This window comes from Gopherus evgoodei, chromosome 1 (genome assembly GCF_007399415.2).
Source record: "Gopherus evgoodei ecotype Sinaloan lineage chromosome 1, rGopEvg1_v1.p, whole genome shotgun sequence".
In the NCBI taxonomy this organism is placed as follows: Eukaryota; Metazoa; Chordata; order Testudines; family Testudinidae; genus Gopherus; species Gopherus evgoodei.
Genome location: NC_044322.1, coordinates 271,913,619 through 271,935,059, shown reverse-complemented (window position 1 = coordinate 271,935,059; position 21,441 = coordinate 271,913,619). Strand labels below are relative to the sequence as shown.

General features: G+C 52.8%; 1 protein-coding gene across 4 annotated transcripts in view; it reads right to left on the bottom strand.

Annotated features, from left to right (window-relative positions):
* Window positions 1-21,441, bottom strand: part of SGSM3 (small G protein signaling modulator 3) — a 71,411-nt gene that overhangs the window by 5,082 nt on the left and 44,888 nt on the right. For 3 of the 4 annotated variants that reach the window (XR_003998280.1, XM_030546895.1, XM_030546889.1), the window contains 16 exons: window positions 21,309-21,416; window positions 19,280-19,423; window positions 18,577-18,772; window positions 17,485-17,630; window positions 16,356-16,583; window positions 15,577-15,631; window positions 9,042-9,169; window positions 8,576-8,731; window positions 7,292-7,346; window positions 6,573-6,622; window positions 5,390-5,542; window positions 5,091-5,161; window positions 4,592-4,640; window positions 4,100-4,185; window positions 3,213-3,335; window positions 303-364 (listed from right to left, as the gene is read on the bottom strand). Coding sequence is in view for 3 of the 4 variants with exons in the window: in XM_030546895.1 (XP_030402755.1) it covers window positions 303-364; window positions 3,213-3,335; window positions 4,100-4,185; window positions 4,592-4,640; window positions 5,091-5,161; window positions 5,390-5,542; window positions 6,573-6,622; window positions 7,292-7,346; window positions 8,576-8,731; window positions 9,042-9,169; window positions 15,577-15,631; window positions 16,356-16,583; window positions 17,485-17,630; window positions 18,577-18,772; window positions 19,280-19,423; window positions 21,309-21,416 (1,810 nt within the window). In the remaining variant the exon portion in view is untranslated. The remainder of the gene's footprint in view (window positions 1-302; window positions 365-3,212; window positions 3,336-4,099; window positions 4,186-4,591; window positions 4,641-5,090; window positions 5,162-5,389; window positions 5,543-6,572; window positions 6,623-7,291; window positions 7,347-8,575; window positions 8,732-9,041; window positions 9,170-15,576; window positions 15,632-16,355; window positions 16,584-17,484; window positions 17,631-18,576; window positions 18,773-19,279; window positions 19,424-21,308; window positions 21,417-21,441) is intronic. The other variant, XM_030546904.1, reaches the window with a different exon arrangement.

The following is a 21,441-nucleotide window of genomic DNA, read 5'->3' as shown; positions in this document are numbered from 1 at the left end:
TTGGCGATTCTCAGGAGAGCGGCAACCCACCACACTGCAGGACTCCACGCAGCTGAGGGGCCTCGCCCTGACTCTGCTAGACTCAGACCCAGGCGGAGGCTGCTCCACTGGGAAGGGAGTGTTCCTTGGCTCACAGGGCAGGGAGACAACCAGGCATCAAGTTCAATGTCAATTTGCATCAAGGCGCCTTGAATAAAGTGCTGTCTGCAGCATGAGGGCTGTTCAACGTGCCAGGAAATGGGGAGGGCATGCTACTCTTGGGGCAAGGGGGGGTCCAGGCCCACTCTCAGCCTGGTCACTCACCTCTCTCTTAATAGGAAGTTCCCAGTCCTGAGAGAGACTGAATGCAAATCTGGAGAGGACCCTGCAATACAACAAGGCAATGGTTATGCCCTTACAAAATCATCCCTGCCATGTGACTGTAGCAGACTTGCAGCTTTTATTAGAAAAAAAGAGACATTTCTAGCCCTCAGACTGTGGAAAAAAGCTTGAAAACACGACCTAATTGCAACTGATGCAGAGATGTCTGCCTGAGTCCGCAGGCAGCCTGAAACAACAGTTCAGAGAGGTGTGAGCTGCCCCATGCATCTCAATGGGAAGTTAACAACATCCACTGCTCTGGGGCCCTGCCCCTACCACCCAGCAGAGGACTACATGTGACAGGAGGAGGAGGGTGTAGCAGGCCCAGACCAACATAATATACACTGTGGGCTTCTATGACTGCTTCCCTCCACCTCTCTGGGACAGGAAGTGGGGACCCCCGCTCACCATTGCCACTCTAGATGGTGAGTGCGCCCAGAGCAAGGGGGAACTCTCAAGCACCGGAATACCTTCATTGGGCCCTGCCCTTACCCCCCAGGGCCGGGATTCTCACCACACACAGACCTTGAGAGAAACAGAGGCAGCTGAGCTCACCCTAGTGTCAAACAGAAGCCTGGGAGCTGATCCTCAAACCCTTCTGCAGGCAGCTGGGGGCAAGCGAGGGGAGGCTGGAGAGCACTGAGCCTTCTCCCCCACCCCCCGGTCCCGATGGAGAAACTGAGCGTCAGTGAGGTGGCCAAGGTGCAGCAGCGCTGGGACTAGAGTTTTGCAGGTGCTCACTCATTGCTCCTCAGGGCCCTCTCCCTGAGCTTGCTTTGCCCCCTCCCCACCCAGTCTGTACCAAACCCAGGGGGCCGGTAAAGGTGTTCATGACAAATCCTTCATTACAGGGCAACAGCTCCCCACAGTGCATCCCACCGGTGCCCCAGCAGGCTCAGCCTCACCCGGTGAGGACTCTCCTTGTTCACACAGGGCCTCTCGGCACTTGGCCAGCTGAGCCCCAGTCAGGGCTGGAAAGTTCTCCTCAAAAAGTGTCCCATCAGCTGGGCCGTTCTGTTGCACGGTTGGAGTTTACAATGGAACCTGCTCTCACGTCCTGACAGTGAGCAGGGTGGGATGCAGGGGGGTGGTATTAGGGGCAAAGCAGCAGCTACATGCAGACAACTGCTGCTTCTACAAGGGAATCCACTCCCCCTGCTTCAAGAACTTCCCAAGGAGAATGTGGGACCCTGAGCTGCAGCCATAGTAACACCACAGCTGCTCCAGGCCGGCTGCCAGCTCCTAGGATGGGATCCTGTTGCAGTCCAGCCTGGGTGAAGGGGGATGGAACAGGTCGGTGAAGGGCAAAAGCCATTTCCAGCAGGAAGATGGGAGGTGGCAGCAGTGGTAGAGGCAGTGATGGAAGGTGTGTCCCTGACCCAGGCTTGGCCTGGAGCTGGTCCCTGAGCCAGCAGCAGAGCACCCAGGAACTGGTTCATTTCCCCTCCTCCCATGCAGTGTTGGAGGGAACAGGAGTGCTGTGGGTGGGGAAGTCCAAACCCACCTGCTGCTCCCCCAGCAGGGCAGGTGTGGATGGGGAAGGAGAGAAGCTATTCAGTTTGCTTCAGCTCTGCCACTAGACTGAAGCCAAGTTCCCCCACCATCTCGCCATTTAAACTGGGTCTTGGTCCTCTGGCTGGCTTGATGGTTGACCCTCATCTAGGCCTCCAGTCGCTGAGCCTGCGGCCGGTAACCCCTCCTGGCTGAGCCTTTGGGGAACGAATCATATCACTACCAGATCCCAGTACAGGCACTGTCAGCAGCTTCTCCTCCCTGCTGGATTCACATTGCCCAGCCCCACGGGGTGCTAGACCAAGCGTGGGCCACATTGGGGTATGGAAATTGTATGGTGGGCCATGAATGCTCATAGAATTGGGGTAAGGGTGCAGGAGGGGTTGAGGGCTCTGCCTGGGGTTGCGGGCTCTGGGGTGGAGCCAGAAATGAGTTCGGAGTGCAAGAGAGGGCTCTGGGGTGGGACTGAGAATGAGGGGTTTGGGATGTGGGAGGGGGCTCCAGACTGGGAGCAATGGGTTCAGAGGGTTGGAGGGGGGATGTCAGGGGTGCAGGCTCCACATGGCACTTACCGCAAGCAGCTCCTGGAAGCATGTCCCCCCTCTCCAGTTCTGAGGCATGGCCAGGCGGCTCTGCACGCTGCCCCATCTGCAGGCACCACCCCTGCAGCTCCTATTGGCTGGGAACTGCAGCCAATGGGAGCTATAGGGCGGTGCCTGCCGACGGGACAGTGCACAGAACTGCCTGGCCATACCTCCATGTACTACATAGGAGCTGATGGGGGGTCATGCCAGTTGCTTCCTGGGAGCTGCGTGGAGTGGGGCAAGCCCCCGACCCCACTCCCTGGTTGGAGCTGAGGGCCAGATTATATGGTCTGATGGGCCAGATAAGGCCTGCGGGCTGTAGTTTGCCCACCCCTGTGCTAGACTCTGGGGAGTGTGGGTCCTCAGAGCAGGGAAGGGCTTTGGGAGTTGCTCTATTACAGCAGGCTCAGTACAAAGCAGCTAGAGGCCTGAGAGCAGCAGCCCTGTGTGTAGATGCTGCTTCCCACACATACCCTCACCAGGCCCTGTTCTTGATCAGAAAGTGAGAGAGAGAGTCCCATTTATGTCAAACACTGTAAACAGCAGCTGCTGCTGTGGGGCGTTTAGGAGGAAATCCCCACGAGTGTGTGAGGAGGTGGGTGTGACACGAATGGTTATTGTGGCAGGTTACACAAACGGCAGCCCACCTGGCTGCTGCAGCACGACAACCAGCCGAATGCTCAATAGCGAGGGGTCTGCAAAGGCCAGGAGGGCACTGCAGCACGTGGTTGAGTACGCGAGGGGGGCCGTACTCACCTGAGCTCACACTTGATCTGCACCCATCCAGGACTGCGCAGGAAGGACCAGGGATGGAACCATTTCTCCACTGTCTGCAGGCTCGAGCACAGCACCTCCAGCCACAGGTGCAGGACCTGCTCACTGCACGAAGGGAGGAGGAAGAGTCACTAGGAGCCAGGGCCGTTATCAGAGGGCTGGGTGGCCTCTCCCTCTGGGACAAAGTGATTCCCATCCAGTTCCTGACCACAACCCATCAGTCTCTTCCTCTACAGCAACAGGGAGGACACCAGGGAATTGTTCCCTCAGGGGAGAGTTTGGGTCAAGTGTACCTGAAAATAAAACACTGGCTCCTGGTGGTGGCCACTAGGGATGTAAAAGGTTAAACAGTTAACCTGTAAGCATTAGGCTGACTGTTAACCAGAACTTAACCATTAACCCCCATGGCTGGCCCCGGCCACGCTGTGCCGGCAGGACACTGCCCCCAGCCGTGCTGGGTGGGCTGGAGCAGCCCCGGCCATGCTGGGCCCCAGCCCCTGCTGCCCCGCTGCTGGAACAACAGTTAACAGTTAACCGGTTAAACAATATAATTTTAATTGTTTAACTGGTTAACGTTTTTAACCAATATTTATATCCCTAGTAGCCCCCTGGGGGAGGACAGAGCTTGCTGACTCAAGCTGTGTCGGGGAGGATACTAAAATAACTACTGCTTCCCAGCTTGACCCAGCTGGCTCCAAGCACCCTGCAGCCCCCTGGCTGCCTCCCCAGATCCCCCCGCCCGCCTCCCCAGATCCCCCCGCCCACTCAACCTGGCCCCAGCCCTTCACCGTCCCGCCTCCTACTCACTCCCATCCCACCACAAGTTCATCACCGAAGCAACACTCAAGGAAACGAGCTGAATGACTCACTTGAGTCCAATGCAGATGAGGGAGCGAAGCTTCACGTCCATCTGAGCGTGCGCAGCGTCATGCGTCATGTTCACGGACTGCACTGCCTGCTGGGCGGGAGGAGGCTGTTACTACGTTCCACAGGGGCCTCCCACATGGACAGTCACTACAGCTACACAGCCTAGTGCACGCTCTCCCTGCAGTTCCCCTTTGCTCAGTGCCATCTCAGAGCTCTCTTTACCACTCCCTGCAGGGGTCACCTGGGCCACAGCTCCAGTAGCCTTCCCTACAGCGCCACCTGCTGGGAGCAGCTCTGGGCTCTTGCTGGGAGAGGCTGATTGCAGTTGAACGGGCTGCACAGACCAGACAAAGGTGTAGAGGTGGGTCTGGCAGATCTGGCCTGGAGACTCCAGGAATTAAAGATTATGTCATGTGATGAAATCTCCAAGAATACATCCAACCAAAACTGGCAACCCTAATCTAGCCCCTGTGTGGGCAGGGCAAGGTGCTCACCCGGTAAAGCAGTTCCTCTGGAGTTAGAACTTTTCCATCTTCATCCAGCCTAGAAAACCAAAGCAGAAACCCAGCTTACCCCACAGAGCTATCTGCTGACTGGGGCAAGACACTGCCAGGCAGAAGCGCACCCCAGAGATGGGACCCACGCTGCTCGGAGAAACACCCAGCTCAGCTACTGCCACCAGGGGACTGGGGCTGGGGGTCCCGATGCTGGCTACTGCTAGGGGCTGAGATACAGCCACAGCTATACCACACAGGAACGGGGGTTTTCAGGGACAAGAACCACCTGTCAGTCCAATGTGCGGTCTATGTCAGCATGGCTTCACTAGCAGTCTCAGGCAGGGCAGTGCAGGGCCCTGCCCATTCAGAAGAGGGAACGTGTCATGACTCAGACGGAAAGAACGACCTTTCCAGGCAGGAGAGAGGAGCGCAGGTTTGACAAGGAGGACTTGGGCAGGAGGATGCAAACCTGTCAGTACGACTAGAGCAGCCTCACCTGTAAGTCTTACAGAGCACGAGGCGGGAGTACACCGAGTCGAAGTCTCGTTCCACCTCCCGTCCAGCAGCCTGAGGGGAAGAGGATGCAGTCAGAGCTACAGGCCATTGATAGCACCCCCCGCCCTCCAGCAGCAGCACCCCCTCTCCTCCCTGCAGCAGAAGCAGGACAGACTCCAAGATGCCCAGCAGGGAAGAAAGCTGAGAGAAGGCTGTGTTCCTGTAGTCCTGCTGGACCACAGCCCCGCTATCCCTACATCCCCTCCCCGTTGTTCCCCTGTCCCCGAGTGCCATTCTCACCTCTTCGATAAACAGCCAGGGGTGGCAGGGCCCCCCCAGCAGGGACGGCTTCTTTAACCCATGCTCAAATATAGACTTCAGTGCTGGACAGAGCGTCCCTCGGACCAAGTCTGTCACCCCCTCTGTGACCGAGTCGTCACCAGCAACAGAGTACTGAGGAATGAAAGGAATTAGCTCTTAGCCTCTTAGAAAGGGAGACAGCCCCCCCCCAGAGCAGAGAGCTGTGGGGTGGGAACACAGAGCCATACCTCTTCTCCAGACAGACCTCCCACCCAGCCTCCTCTATCTCCTTTCATCACCCAATCTAGATACTCCCCTACCCCACAGCCTCAGGGACTGAAAGTTGGTGCCTGAGCGCAGAACTTGGTTTGCTGGGTTGTACCGACCTCCAGGCTAGCAGGTCTGTGGGGAGCGAGGCTGGTTCCATCAAGACTTAGCTCTTGGCAGGGCCCCCTCCCCATGCTCTCAGTGACCACAGCTGAGGGCTCTCTCACACTCACAGAGCTAATTCCTACCCCGGCCACACTCAGGGCCCAATGCAGCCCATACATCTCTCTCCAGGCAGGGACTTTAAACTGTGGGAAGCCAGACATCCGCAGGGCCCCTGAAAGGATACTCATGGGGTTAACACCATTGACTTTGGGTCAGAAGATGTGGGACTTATTTCTGGCTCTGCACAGACTGCCTGTGTGACCTTTGACAAGTCAATCCATCACTCTGTGCCTCAGACTCCTATCTGTAATGGGGAAGGAGAAGAGACTTCTCTATCTCACAGGGTGTGTGTGTCTCATTCCCTCAGGGCTTTGAAACACAGACTCTGGGGTGGGATGGGCTACAGAAAGATTCATATTTTGCAACATTTGCAGGATGTCACCTCTTGGGCTCTCCTTGAGCCAGACTGTGGCTGTAGGGACCTCAGTCACTGCACAAGACTACCTCCCATCCCACCCTGTGGATCTCTATCTCCCCACCATCTTGTGGGTAAACATTCAGCAAATGCCCAAGGAAACTACCACCATCTGACCACACTATTACGCTACATCCTGCCAGTGGGGCAGAGGAAAAGTGGCATATAAACATGGATAGCCAGGAGGAGTGATGGCAGCAGGGAAGACACGCATGGGTGTTGGTAAGAAGGTCAGTGGGGTTTGCAAGGTGACCTACAAAATACAGGAATTTTTACCTCTTTACTCCGTTCATCCAAGACCTCCACAAATTTTGCAGGAAACCAACCTAGAAAGAAGAGACAAAGCGTGAGCCTGAGACACCAGGAAACCCTCACATGGACATGAATGAAAACCCAGACTGGCTGCAAGTCCTGGGGGAGGAGGAGAAAAGAGGCGGGTTCCTCTGTGCCCTGGAGGGGCCTGTGGGCCCAACCTGAAGAAGACGACAAGCAGCACTGGAGCCTCTCAGTGTATGTCAGGAAATCCAAACAGCTGCAAGCCTGATGTCATTGAGGGGCATTCTCCCTACAAGCACCACAGACAGCACCAGCTCCCATGCTTCAGAGCAGCCCCCTACCCATCCTCACCCTGACTGTGAAAGTGCACTTTAGTTACTGCATCTGCTGGGAATAATGAGCAAACCTAGCAAGGAGCTGAGCCCCCACCCCACCTCCACACCCCTCTCTCCTGCTAGCCATGCACAGTGTGAGATGTGCATTCCCAGGCAGCTCCCCAATGGGGCTCAGCAGAGCCTTTGGCTATATGGGCAGGAACTCAAATGAAAGGCAAACCCACACAGCTCCGAGACAGGGAGGGCAGAGATGCCAGAGCCATCGCTGAGGGCAGCAGCATCTGTGGAACATTAGCAATTCAACTCTCCTCCCCCTGTCTCTGGAGCCCCTCCCCCCACTTTTCCCACAGCCCACCCTCACCCACCAGCCTTGTCCGTTCTCACCTCTCAGTCCATTCAGCTCCCCCACCCAACAGTGCTCATCCTTTTGGGATATGATCTGAAAGAACGAAGAGGAGAGCAAGCGATTGGAGAGAGACACAAACCCTAACTCACAAGGGCCATGGAACGGGAGCAAGGAGGCAAAACGGGGCTGGAACCGGTGCAGTGTCAGGCTTTCCCTCTCCTCATATCCCACCCAGGACAGCTGGGATGTATTGCCATGGAAACAGTGTCACCTCAGAGAGAGTGAGTATGTGCACGTGGGGCAAGGAATCACTTTTTTTATCAACCATCAGAGGTCGACAGGGGGACTGACTGACTGAAATTCAAGTCACCAACCAACTTTCATTACAGGCACGTGCTGCCCAGACACTAGAGACAGGAGTAACAACACCCGTAGCTGGGTTCTTTGTGAGGACTGAACCTGGAACCCTGAATCTAAAAGCGTAAGCCTCTCCCATCTGAGCTACAGGACCAAGCCCATGAGCTCAGCGGCTGTAGCAGTCTCTTTATGTGGTTCAGCCACTAGATGGGGCTCTAGGGCTGCTATGGGTTACGCAGGGACCCTGGGCAAGAGGCAGGAGATCCTGAGGGTGGGAGAAGAGGAGTTAAATGATGATCAGCCACTGTGCCAACCCCTCCTCCCTTTTTCTTCCCCAGTGGTGGTTCTGTTGGCCCCACAATACATGGGGGTGAAAGCCTAGTTCTACCCACCATGCAGGCGCAGGATGATGCTGCCAACACAACACACCCCACATCTGACAGCTATTCAGAGCAGCAGCTTCTCGTGCTTTGATGGGCAGCGGGTTTCCCTTTCCTTCTTCCCTCACCCACCCTGGGGTGTAAGGAGGTGGTGCCAGGTTTCCATGCTATTGGGTGCCCTGAGATGATCGCTGGGCTGGCCCAGCACCCTGATGGCACAGAGCACTGAGCTAACTCAGAGTTCAAATCTTATCTGCCTTTCACTCTGGGGGAGTGGGGGCTTTCTGACAGCCAAGGTGACCCACTAACCAGTTACAGCAGGAGGCAGCAAGCGTTCCCAAAGGAATTCTGTGTCCTGCCTGGATTAGCCAGAACCCCAGCCACAGACTGCATAACCAGCAACCCAGCACAGGGCTCTGGGATGGACACCCCAGCCCGACTCCCCAGGGAGAGGGCTCTAAGGGGGATGAAACACTCGCCCCACGTGGTGGCTCGAAGTGGGCGCCTGTAACATGCCCTCTCTGAAAAGGGGCAGAGAGGGTGTATCACACCGTGGGATTCTCCTCCCCCTCGCAGCCCTCATACTGTGATGATGTCGTTCTTGCGGAAGCCCAGCTCATCGTCGTCATGGCGCTCGAAATCCAGCAGTGCCTTGGCTCGGCGCCGGCGGTTCTGGGAACATGCCACATAGTTTTCATGGTCCCGCTGGTGGCTCTCCATGGTGTAATCCGGAGTCAGGTCCTGAGTTTGTGCAGAAGAGAAGCACAGAGGAGCAGTAAGAAGGTGACTAGATGTGCTGGGATGCTCCCCCATGTTCAGTACCACTCTCTGCTCCCTCACCCAGTGGACAGATTAGCTCTGCTAGCTCCAGAATCAAGCATGGCTCCCTTCCCTCCACCTGGGACAGGCAATGTGCAACAAACAGATCCTGACCATGGGGGATCTCCCTGAAATCCAGCAGCTCCTCCAGGGCTAGGAGTAGGGGGACCCAGCCTTGGCCATGCAGCATGAGGGACCCAGGTTTAGCCTTGTGCAGTGCGTCCCCACTCACAATGCTGCAGTTCTTTGGATCCACGCACTGGAAGTGCCGTGCCACCTGCAGGATCGCCTCACGAAGATCAGCCACCAGCTCTGTCTGCTTGATGTTCTTGGCCTTCAGTGCCTCTAAATCATCCTCACCTGGGAATGCGGGACACACGGGGGTGAAGAGAAAGGAAACGCCCAATCCCATGCTGGGAAAAAAGGCTGCTGTCTCCTCCCTCAGCCTGAACAGAGACAATTACAACAGCTCCCTCTGGTCAAAATTGTAACCGTTGCTCTGACCCCACCTGAACATCTGGGCCCCACTCATGGCTAACAGGAAAGGGGACAGTATGAGGGGAGGGAGAGAAACAAAATACTGCATCCTGTCACCCTAAGCCCAGGCACCTCTACACCAAGCACACAGAGGACCAGGATGGGGGCTGGATTCAGCCTCCTTTTCCCCCTGCCAACAAAGGGGAAGACAGTAGGAGACAGGAGAAAACAGACCGTTCTTAGCTGAGACAGATGCTTGTAAGCTGTCTGACCCCATCTGAAGAGGGCCAGTTGCTCACCTTCCTCTCGCTGTCTATGCGCTTCCTGGGCAGGGAAAAGACAGGGACTGTGTGCACTTCCTTTGCCCCTCAGGGCCCTTCCACTGCCTCCTCTCTATCCCCCTGCACGAAAGGTTTGGCCCTGCTCCCATCCAAGTCACTGTTAATATCCCACTGACTCTGAGGGAGCAGGACCAGGCCCTAAATGAGCCTTCATCAACCATTTCCCTGCCTGCCTTAATGTGGGGCATGTACACACCCCACCGAAGGCCCTATATTATAGGCAGCACAGGTAGCAGAGCCTATAGTAGGGTCTTATAATGGGAGTGTCACACAGCCTTGTTCTGAGTTGGTTATAACTTTGCTAAACTTTAACCGTTCAATCAGGCTGAAATTTTCCACATGCTGAGGGTCTGCCTCGTGTTGAATTTTTTTGGAAAATTTCAGCAAAATTGGTTTAGCCATTTTGAGAACAAGACATGGGAAAACACATTTTTGTCCATGTTAAAAAACCCAAACCCATACCACTATTTTGTTGAGAAGCTGAGGCACCTCCCTGCTCTGGAGCAGGGATTTGAAATTTGGCTGGGGGTTGCCCTGGTGCCAGGAATGTGCCTCTTGCCATCCCCATGAAAATCTTCTCAAATTTGGCCTCTGAAAGTCTCAGTTCACACATGCGCAGCTGAGACGTGTTAGAATTTGGTAGCTAAATTCTCCAAAGACTCTCTCTGCACTGAGCATGCTCCTATCACTGGGATACCAGGGCTGAGCAGGACTCCAACTGCTGGGGACCAACCTGGCACTGAGCACAGGAACCAAAAGCAGGGAGCCTCTGTCCTGTGCTCTCAGTGCTCCCCCTGGTGGGATCTAGGATGCAGTCTGACAGGAATGCAAAGGACAGAGGTTCTGGACTTGTGGGTGATGGGACTGGTACTAGGAACTTGGGGGGAGGAACTGTGACTGGGACAGGAGTGTCTGTAAACACTAGATTACACTTACCTCAGAACCCAGAATAAAATCCAGGAATCCTGAGTCTCAACATTTCTCTGTTGTCAGAAAACAGCTGTGAAACCCACTGGCAAAATATGCACCTCATCCACCTGCAGTGCTGCCCCACCCAGGATAACAGCATACTACTGCTATAAGGTACTGTTAGCTCAAGTGACAGGTCTGTCTGGTGGATCAAAAGACTCTAACACGGCTGAAGAACCATGTGGGTGCCAATGTGGTTTCACAAGATAAAATTTCTGGTTTTTCAGTTTGCTTTTTTAAAAAAGCATATGAAATTACATACAAAAAATTACATTAAAAGAAAGATAAGTTTGCAAAATCAAGCACTCAAGATAGGAAATGCCAGAATTAAGGATTCTTGTGCAACCTTAATTTGGCCCCATTGTGCATATGCACCATGATTCAGTCTTTAATCTCATGATCATTACTCTTATTTCCACAGACCTCTGCTCCATTCAATGCACTGAATGGACACAGTGCTCAGGAAATTAATCAGGGTTGTGTAGTGAAAGGAGGCTATTATCTGTAGGTTCTCTGCCTCATTTTTTGAGGTTGTTGAAAGGTGAGTAGTGAATGAGGTGGGGAACTGCAGCAAAAGACCTGTGATTTAGGCAGTTTAAATGCTGATCTGGGGAACTGGATTCTCTCCTTGCCTCTACCGCAGAGTTCCTATGTGATGCTGGGCAAGTCACTTAGGATGGGATCCATGAAGGGCCGTAGGCATTGAGATGCTAAGCTTCACGATGCCTACCTTTCAGGTGCTGGAAAATCACAAGAACAGCATTGCGACCCATCAAGCCAAGCCAGGGCTGTCTATACCATGAATGGAGATAGATAGGCACCGAAGAATGTGATCCACACAAACCAGCACACTCGGTGGGAAGCCACCAAAGCTAGGCAATGGGAGATGCCAACAAGAAAGGTGTGTACTAAACCCTGCCCCTGCCAATGTAGTGATGCATAAATACGTAAACAGTCATAGGCGAGAGAGAGAGAGAGAGAGAGAGAGAGAGAGAGAGAGAGAACGGCTTTTTAGTCCAGTGGTCAGGGCACCCACCTGGGAAATGGGAGACTGAGGGGCCAGGCTCCCTGCTCCAGCCTCTCTTTCATTAATTTTCCAAACTGAAAGAGCTTCTGCAGGAGAGATGGAGGGAGCCCACATCAGAATGCCCCTTAGCTCAGTTGTTAAAGGGCTCTTCTGAGAAGTAGGAGGCACCTGTTCAAATCCTCTCTCCCCCTCTGGCGAAGGGGGGGAAATTGGACTTGGGTCTCCTACCTCCTAGGCAAGTGGTCTAACCACTGCACTGTAAGTTATAAGGTGGGCACTGGCACCAGCATCATCAGGCTCCTCTTTTATTTCGAATGGGACCTGATCTGGTAGGTGGCCTCTGAGCATGCCTACTGGATCAGGCCCGGCACACAACTTAGGTGGCTGAATACCTATCTCCCCTAGTTTGTGAATCGTTCTGGGGCTGAACTACAAGATATGCATCCAGACGCCTAGCGGGAGGCAGCAGCACACACGCCCAGAGAAAGGAACATAGGCACCAAGGAAACTTTTACTCTGAAAATGTAAACACTGCCTGAGTTGGGTAGGAGTTTTGTGAATTGCAGCAGAACATGAACTGGGACCTAGGTTCCTTTGTGAATCTCACCTTAAAAACAATAACTTTTCACTAACTGTGTGTTCCTCCTTTTCTGGGTGCTTGACCTGAGACTCTTGGGGCTTGGCTACACTTGCAGATGTAGAGAGCCGGGAGTTAAACCAGCCTTCAGAGACTGCAGCAGGGAAAACGTTGCAGTGTGTTTACACTGTCAGCTGAATGCACACTGGCGTGGCCACATTAGCAGCTCTTGCAACGCCACAAAGAGCAGTGCATTGTGGTAGCTATCCCAGTGTGCAAGTGGCTATGTACTTTTCAAATGGGGGATTGGGGGAGAGTGTGACAGGGAGTGTGTTGCATGCATGTGGGGGGAGAGATAGTGTGTTTTGGGCGGCTGAGAGCATGTCAGCATGTTGTCTTGTAAGTTCAGACAGCAGCAGATCCCCCCTTCCCCTGCCACACCCACACAAACTCACAAGAGCAGCATTTCACAGTAATGGTTTGCTTTGTCCCAGAGCAGATAAGCAGCCGGCTGTCAGAAACGGAGCTTTGAAAGGGGATATCCGCAATCCTACAGCCAATTCCAAAACAATGAGAAGAGTGGCCACTTGACTTCAGGGGATTATGGGACTTTTCTGGAGGCCAATCACAGCGCAGTAATGTAACACCTGGACGTTTCAGCCAGGGTGCAGCAAGCTTTATGTTTCTCATGGAGATGGATTACCAGGCATGCTCCAGCTGCAGAGTCCAGGTGCTCTAAGTGCCTTGCCAGTGTGGACATCTAGGAGTTAGGGCGCCTGGGGCTGCTTTAATGCGTTCTAACTTGCAAGTGTATTCTGAATTGAAAAGTGCTGAGCACTCCCCAGCTGCCACTGAAGTCAATGGGAGTTGTGCTTTGAACATATAAAGCACTATTATGCTAATCACTCTGAAGGATTAGGCCACAGACATCTCAAACTGGGCACCCAATTAGTGGATACTTTTGACATTAATGTCTTTGTGCCTGAGTTCTCCATCTGTAACATGAGGATAACACCTGCTGCTCTCACAAGGGTGCTGTGGAGATAAGTTCGTTAGAGCTTGTGAAATACTCAGATGCTAAAGCGATCAACACCAGAGAAAAGCCTGTAAGGAAATTAATAGTCTATCTTCAGAGCAGGGTTTGAACAGTGTGCAGTAAATAAAACCCAGGACCACACACACACCAATGAGGAGAAAACAAAATATTGAGTATCCCCTCAATCAAAGTGAGCACCATCCCTTCTGTGCACTGAATAAGGCAGGGTCCTGTGATGATTGTACATGAACCTATAATTCAAAACTGTATCATAATGCATATGCACAAGGGGCCCAGATTTAAGTTGCACAGGTAACATTCATTCTGCCATTTCCTAACCAGTAAGTGCTTGTCTTCGCAAACTTAACAGCCTTCACTGTATTTTTTTTTTAAATGTAAGACTGTACAAGCTTGTAGTTCCCCATTAACCTGACAAAATACTAAAGGCACTTTCCTCAGCAAGGCCAACACAACATGAGTTCAGAGTTTCACAGCCAGGCCATTCTGGAGACATGATGAGCCAGGAGAAAAGTCAGGAAAACTTTCACTAAATTAATGACAGGGGGAAACGTTTTGGCCCTAAAAACATCATTCCTAATTTTTTTTCAATCTTCGTCCCACCTAAAAATCTGCCCTGGGATAAGATATTGTACTTTCTGGAGGATCTATTTCTTATGAGGGAAGTCAGCTTCTGCTCCCCCATACGGTATGTATTTTGAAATGCATGCATAATGCTACCCTCTATTTGTGCCAATAGTTTCCTCAATGTTACAGATTGGGTGAGCTCACCCGCAATGAAAATGAAAACGTGAAAGTGTCCAGAGTAGAGATCACAGATGTGGATGGGGGTATGGACAGTCATGGGTTGCACTGTAAGTCTCCAAAGGATACTCCTAACGGCATTCTGTGCCAAAAAATTAAAAATTCTGTGCACAGTATTTTAAAATTCTGCAAATTTTATTTGTCAAATAAATGTGGAGGCTCCAGCATGGCATTGGGGAGCACAGGCCACTGGCTGCACAGAGGTGGGAGATCACTGTGCAGCTCCCCCCACTCCTTCCGCCAGACTCAGTGGTGAGGCTGCACCTAGCCCTGACACAGTGCAAGACCAGGCCTGTCCGAGAAACACCCCAACGCCCTGCCCCTCCATGCCAGGTGCACCAGGTGTGGACAGGCAGACTCAGCAAAGCAGGATCCAAGTGTGGAGGGCTTAGCGTGGGGGGGATCCAGGTGTGAGTTGAGAGGGTTCTGTGTGGGGCAATCTGGGTGCAGGCCGCTCCATGGGGGACCTGGGTGTGGGGGGGATCTGGATGCACAGGGTCTTGTGGGAGGGTTCTGGGTGCAACATTAATGGGACTCTACATGGGAGTGAGGGGGGCTGGGGCTCCGTAGGGGAGGTTAGAGCTCAGTGGAGGGGTCTAGATACTGGGGGAGTGGGGCAGGGATCCAGGTGCAGCTGGTTGGGACTTGGTAGGGTGGCTTGTCGGGGTGGTCCAGGTGCAGGGGGAGTGGGGCTTCTCAGGTGGGGTTCTGGCTGTGGGGGGAGTGAGGCTTGGTGGGAGGGTCTGGATGCATGGGGGTTGGGCAGATGGGGGAGCAGCTCCTTGTAATGATCCCTCCCCCTGCAGCTCAGGAGCGATGGGTGCAGAAAGCATGCATGGGGGAGGAGGGGGGCAGTTTGCAGAGCTTCCTACAGCTGGGGGAGAAATCTGGGGGGGTCCGACAGCCCCAGATGCCACGCAGGGGAAGGGGAAGTCCCATCCTCCCCAGCCCAGCCAAGTCTTCCCCAGTCCTGCCTCCTGCCCCACAATGATTTACCTCTCTGCTGGCTACCCTGGGCACCTGAAGCATAAAGCTGCGGAAGGTTGTACGACCACTCTTGTGGCTTCCTTTTGCTTCCCCATCAGAAAGTCATTTTTCTGTAGGGAAGCAAAGAAATCTGCAGGGGACAAATTCTGCACATGCGCAGTGGCACAGAATTCCCCCAAGAGTAAAAAAAAGGGACTTTGAATATTCCTGTCCTAAATGGCTTCATATTTTCGGGGTGGCAGGACCTGCAGCAAGAAGGTTAAAGGCTAAAGACCAAAGCACGCTACTTCCTGGGCTATCACGAAAAGTCTGCTTCTTCCCTCAGTTTTGGGGAGTGCAGACTCAGCAAGTTCAAACTCCCTTCTCTCCTCCTCATTAATCTCTTCCCTTGCTTTACCTTCTCTTGTTGCTGAAGGAACGTGCACACACTCCATTTCCCCATGCCCAACCACTCCTCTGCCTCCAGACTCTTCTTTCACCCTCCACCCTGATAGCACCATCACAACATGCAAGGAACACACTTGTCCTCACCGAAAAGCAATGAGGTGATGCCAGATTTCCTGCGCTGGGTCCTGCGCCGCACAATCTGAAGGGGGGGTGAGAGTGAGACAAAGCGGACTCATAAGGAGACATTAGAAGAACTAAACATGTATAGATTGGCATATAGGGGCTAGAGTAGGGAAAGGAGATGCAGAGACCATCAGCAAGTTTCTGAGGGGTGTACACCGCAAGGAGAGAGGGGAACTGTTCGGAGTGGCCCCAGACAGAATGGGCAGTAACCAAACCACTCTGAGCAAGAGGACCAGCAGTGGAATCTATCAGGCTGTGGATTAACCTAAGGGTGGATGGTCACCATCAGGAACACTCAGAACAGGATTGAACAAAGCACAAAAACAGCCAAGCACTGGCTAGTGAGGGGGAGAACAGGAGATGACCATGGATCTATTGCAACACAAAATTCATTCATTCCATGGAAAGAGTGAAAGGCAGTGTTTAGTGCTTAGCCAGCTGCTGAGATTCCTCTTGCGTGGGCTGGCTGTGGCAGGTGTGGGAGGTCTGGTAGCATGGCCTCCTGGCAGTGAGAACTGTACATGTGGTCACATTCCCATCACAGTCCTAGCACTCACTCCCCCTTCCCTGGGGAGATGAGAGAAGGGAAGTTTAACATGGAGCTGAAGCCTGCTAACGCAGGGTGGCCTCATGCTAACAGAGTGTAATATGAGTGGATGGCCAGCTAGCCCATAAGGCAGTGTCATGAAGGGAATCCACAGCCCCTAACAGCCCAGATTTGCAGGGCTCCATGCACCCACCTTGGATAGATTATTGACAGCAGCGCTGGGGTTGAGCAGTTGCCCTTGGTCAGCAATGAGGTAAGCCAGGTGCTTGCGGCGCTGGGTCTCCACTGCCATGTCTGTCAGTGAGCCAGCGACGCGCATGGCCTCCCGCAGCAGCACCTCCGCATCCTCGATCTGAGACGGGATGTCCGAGAGAGTGTTGAAGATGGAGGCAGAATTCTCCGACTGGATTAGCTCATCTTCCTGTGGGAATGGGGAGAAACCACGCACACACAATACGCTGAGGATGTCAGTGACACTCACTAGGACAACTAAAAGCCCTGCTTACACCTCAGAATGCAGGTTAGGCATGAAATTTAACGCAGGAGCAACTAGATTATTTCTTAAAAGTTTCAATAAGAAAAAGTCCAATCTGTTTGGTCAGGAGATATCAGCAGCATCTGACACTGCTCTAGCACTTTCATACCAAAGGATCCATTATACAGAAATCACTTAATCCACCACAGAAATGCAGCCACCTCAAGGTGCTACACTATCGCCATCCTGCACCAGCAATGCTACACAAGACAGTCACAGAATAACTTCCCCTGAATTCTGAATGGGAGAAAGTTTAGGGTAAACACCCAAATTAAATATGGCCAGGACAACAGGGCAAACACCCTGGGGCTTATATGAACAGAACCAAAGGATCTTTTAACATCCCCAAATGGTCAGCAACTTGGTTTTACGTCTCCATACAAAGATAGTAAAAAAACAAGAATTCTCCAGAGCCAGGGATGGCAGGACAAGTCTCCAGTCTGTGTTACTCTGGGCTCAGGATCAGAGGGGTGTTGCAAATGAGGGAGGGTGATGGTGAGACATGGGGAGTGGAGGTGAGGGGAAAAAGAGCAGGAAAGGGAAGCCATCTTCTTGACTGAGTCTCCCAAATCTCAAACAATGGATTGCTGACTGGCCTTCTGCCAGGATGCCCTTCACATCCCTCAGACTCTGTGGAAACCAAGATGGCAGCTCTCGCTCTCCCCAAAGTTAACACCTGAACCAGATACAACCAGGGGGTACAGGAGGGCCCCACCCCTAGACTCCTCCTCCTTTCTGAAGAGAAAGGCAGGGTGCTAGAAATCAGGTCACAGGAAGTGGTTGTTACCTTCATACTGAGCATGCCCAGTGTGACCTGGAAGAGCACCAGCGAACCCTGGTAGAAGAAGAAGTCCCATATGCGCAGCAGCAGTTTGATATGCACAACGCTAGCGAAGCACGTGAGGAACCAGTGCAGGGTGATCAGGGACAGCTCTGTGTATGAAGAGACAGAAAGGGAATGTGACACAGGTGATCAGGTGACCAGAGAGAAAGAGAGCCCGCACAGAACCACCCTCTCAGCCTGAAAGAGACACCCTCAACTACTCCTCAGTCCCAGGGAATTCTCCGGCCACTATAACTATGAAGGAGGACAACTCTGATGACATCAGTCAGCGCATGAACAGCTCCAGGAGAGGTGAGGGGGCAGGGAGAGGCTCACATGCGTTGCGTTTAGTAAAATAAAACAGTCATAGAATACGGCCATTTTCTTGGGATCTAAGGTATGACAGTGCCCCATTTAAACAAGACTCAATCAGAATGTCCAAAACCACATGTGACATTGCACTCGCATACGTACAGCCACAGCCATACACCAGGAATTCAAACCTTCCCCTCCTTAAAAGTTTAACGTCACTCCCCACTCCCTGTGGCTCCCAAACAGGAGAGGGGGAGACACGTTGCATCTCCCCGTCCCAGTGCCAAAGCCTCCATGACCTCCTGGGTTGTCAAAAAACCCCAAACACAAGACTGCCAGGTATTCCTGGGTGAGAAAATCCCCCAAGAAAGTGCAGTCCAACCCTAAAACCTACAGCTTCTCCCCAAAACACAACCACAATGCTGCAGCTCTGCATCGTCAAGCCCTACAGTATATCAAACAGAGTATGGAGCAACAGGAATACACTGAATTCATCGCTGCCACGTGAACCAAGAGACACTTTACTGAGAGTATTTGGCTGGAGAGGGAGCAGGGTACTGTGGGAGCAGCCTCACAATTGTGGGTTCCTACCACACCATTTCAGTTTAAGGTGCTGTGCAGTACATAGGCCTCCCTTATCTATACACACACTCGCATGTACATATGAATGAGCCTGGGTCATGCCTGCAGGCTGAAAGCAGCACCCTGGATGGGAAGATTCAATGGCCTTAGAGGTCCCATTACCAATGTCATGCTCTTGCAGGAGCTTGTCCAACCGTGGCAGGTACTGCACGATGAGGTGGCGTAGGACGCGCTGGTCGGTCTGCACTCCCATCAGCGTGGTGCTGAAGTAGGAGGCAGGTACCAGGTCCTCGATGATGGCACACATCATCCAGAAGGCGTCTTCCTCCTCCAAGAAGAGCAACAGGGAAGCCGCCACCTAGTGAGAAGGGGAAGAAGAGATGTTCATTCCAAGCCTGCACTAAATGGGACATTCACTGTGCTTAGGTGGAGTGGAACATTTCCATTGGTCTGTGTAGGAGATGGACAAAGTCCAGAGTTTAGGAGATGGAAACAGCCCTCACTTCCACACCCAGGAGCTCTGCTTTGCTTTCTCCTATTGGTGGAATTTCTTTCACACTCCACCTGAAGAGATTCTTTGCTATTTCAGTCACATCAGCCAAGTCTCGTGACATCAGCCATGTCAATCAAATAAACAATATCCCTCTCCTGCCACAAACAGATTAGTTTAGTCCACGTGCAGAATTATTCCTTCCATTTCTCCTGCCGCGCAAAATGGCTCCATTTTGTCTGTTCCTCTGACCTAATTTGGTTCGCATGGTGCCCAGCTGCACTGCAGCTGCCTGAAATCAGCTGTGCTGACTCACCTACTGCAGAAAGAACAATTCCTAATGAAGTAACACAAAGCAGGGGCAAGCGGAATTACCATGCCGGTGCCTTGGCAGTATCCGATCTCTGGGTAAAGCCAGGCTAGTCCCCGGAGTATCCTGCGCAGTCGTGGCACCCCGATGCTGTTCATGTTGGAAAAGCAGGCGTTGCTGGGCATGGTGCGGAGCAGGTCCTTCTCGATCTGGCAAGCACCCGTCACAAACAATTGCTTCAGACTCAGATACTGTAATCTGCTTAACAGCCTCCTGCTCCCTTGGCCTCCCTGATGCCCGACCCTGGCCAAACACTCCCTTACCTTCCCCGCACCCTTTTAAAGTACATTTGGTGCCAGTGCAAGGTACTGGACTGGCACCATCTGGAGCCCGAAGGCCCGTTTACCCTCAGGACAGCACAGCCAGGGACAGAGCAACTTCTCAGGTACCTAAACTCGCCAAGGTACCTAAACTCTGCCTCAGGGAACTGCCCTGAGGGATGAGAGGAGATTTCATACTTCTTGACCCATTCAGTCCTTGGTGTCACTCCTGAGAATGGCAGCAAGGTGGCCAATTAGTACAGTCTGTGCTTCTGGGGTTTGCAAAGTGAACATTTATCCACCGGGATCTGGAGTGAGGCCACCCCACCCCGTCCATTTCAGGCAGGCCACCAAACCACGATCAGATGGCAAGGGCCTGGGCTTGACTGCAGTTTGTGACTGTGAGCATAAAGGCTCCATACCACAGGCCAAATCCCCTGAACAGTTCAGTCCCTCCCTCCATCAATTGATTTTGGTTTGTTACCCCAGGAGCTTGGTGAGTTTGGGTCAGAGACAGAGTTTGGCCATGACGGCGTTACAGAAAAGAGAGGAGGGGGAGGGGAGGGAGGGAGAAATTCCCTGTCCCAGCCTTGCTGGCACCTTGAGCCCTCAGGATTCAGGAGGAAAGACAAAACCCTAGGAGATAGCTGCTGCCCCTTGAATAGGGCATTCACCTGCTGGTGGTATATCAGTTCCCTTTCCCCATCAGTAGGGCCCTACCAACTTCATGGTCCATTATGGTAAATTTCACAGTCATAGGATTTTAAAAACAGTAAATTTCATGATTTCAGCTATTTAAATCTGAGATTTCATGGTGTTGTAATTATAGGGATCCTGACCCAAAAAGCAGTTGGGGGTGGCGGTCTCAAAGTTATTGTAGGGGGATTGCGGTATTGCTACCATTAATCCTGCGCTGCTGCTGATGGCAGTGCTGCCTTCAGAGCTGGTCAGCTGGAGACTGGAGGCTGCTGGCCAGGAGCCCAGTTCTGAAGGCAGAGCTACTGCCAGCAGTAGCACAGAATTAAGAATGGCCTGGTATGGTATTGCCACCCTTCCTTCTGTACTGCTGCCTACAGGGCTGGGCCCTCAGTCAGCAGCTGCCACTCTCAAGGCAGCAGCGCAGAAGGAAGGGTGGCATGGTATGGTATTGCCACCCTTACATCTGCACTACTGCTGGCAGGGCGCTGCCTTCAGAGCTGGACACCCAGCCTACAGCTGCCGCTCTCCGGCTGCCCAGCTCTGTAGGCAGCGAAGTAGTAAGGGTGGCAATACCATGACCCCCCTACAACTCTTTTGGGTCAGGACCCCCAATTTGAGAAACGCTGGTCTCCCCTGTGAAATCTGTATAGTATAGGGTAAAAGCACACAAAAGACCAGACTTCACGGTCGCTGATGCATTTTTCATAGCCAGGAATTTGTAGTAGTAGGGACCTACTCCTTAGTATCTTGGTCAGTGTTTGTACCGAGGCATGATTCATATACATATATTCAGAGCAGAGCTGTCTGCCCCACGTACACAGAAACCACCACAGCCTGCGGACAATGTGGGTACGGATTAAATCTTTTCCCCTCCTCTCTTGGGAAAGTGAAGTGAGCCCCTCAAACCAATAAAGGATGAGAATAATAATAAATAAAGGATGAGAAAAATTAACCTCTCCCCTCCCCCTCATCTGTCCCTGCAGGCATTAAGCAAATTCTTCATCCCCACAGTGCAACAGATCACCCATGTTTCCACCCCAGGCACTGGAGCGTGGGCATCAGGCAGGCTCCCGACCTGTTTGGCAGAGACAGTTTCGTCATTGGAGCTGTTTTTCACAATATCTCGATAGGACATCTCTGAATTCCTCTTCTTCTGCAAGGCCCCAGAGAGACGCATCCACAGCTGGAGAATCGGGGACATGAAAAGA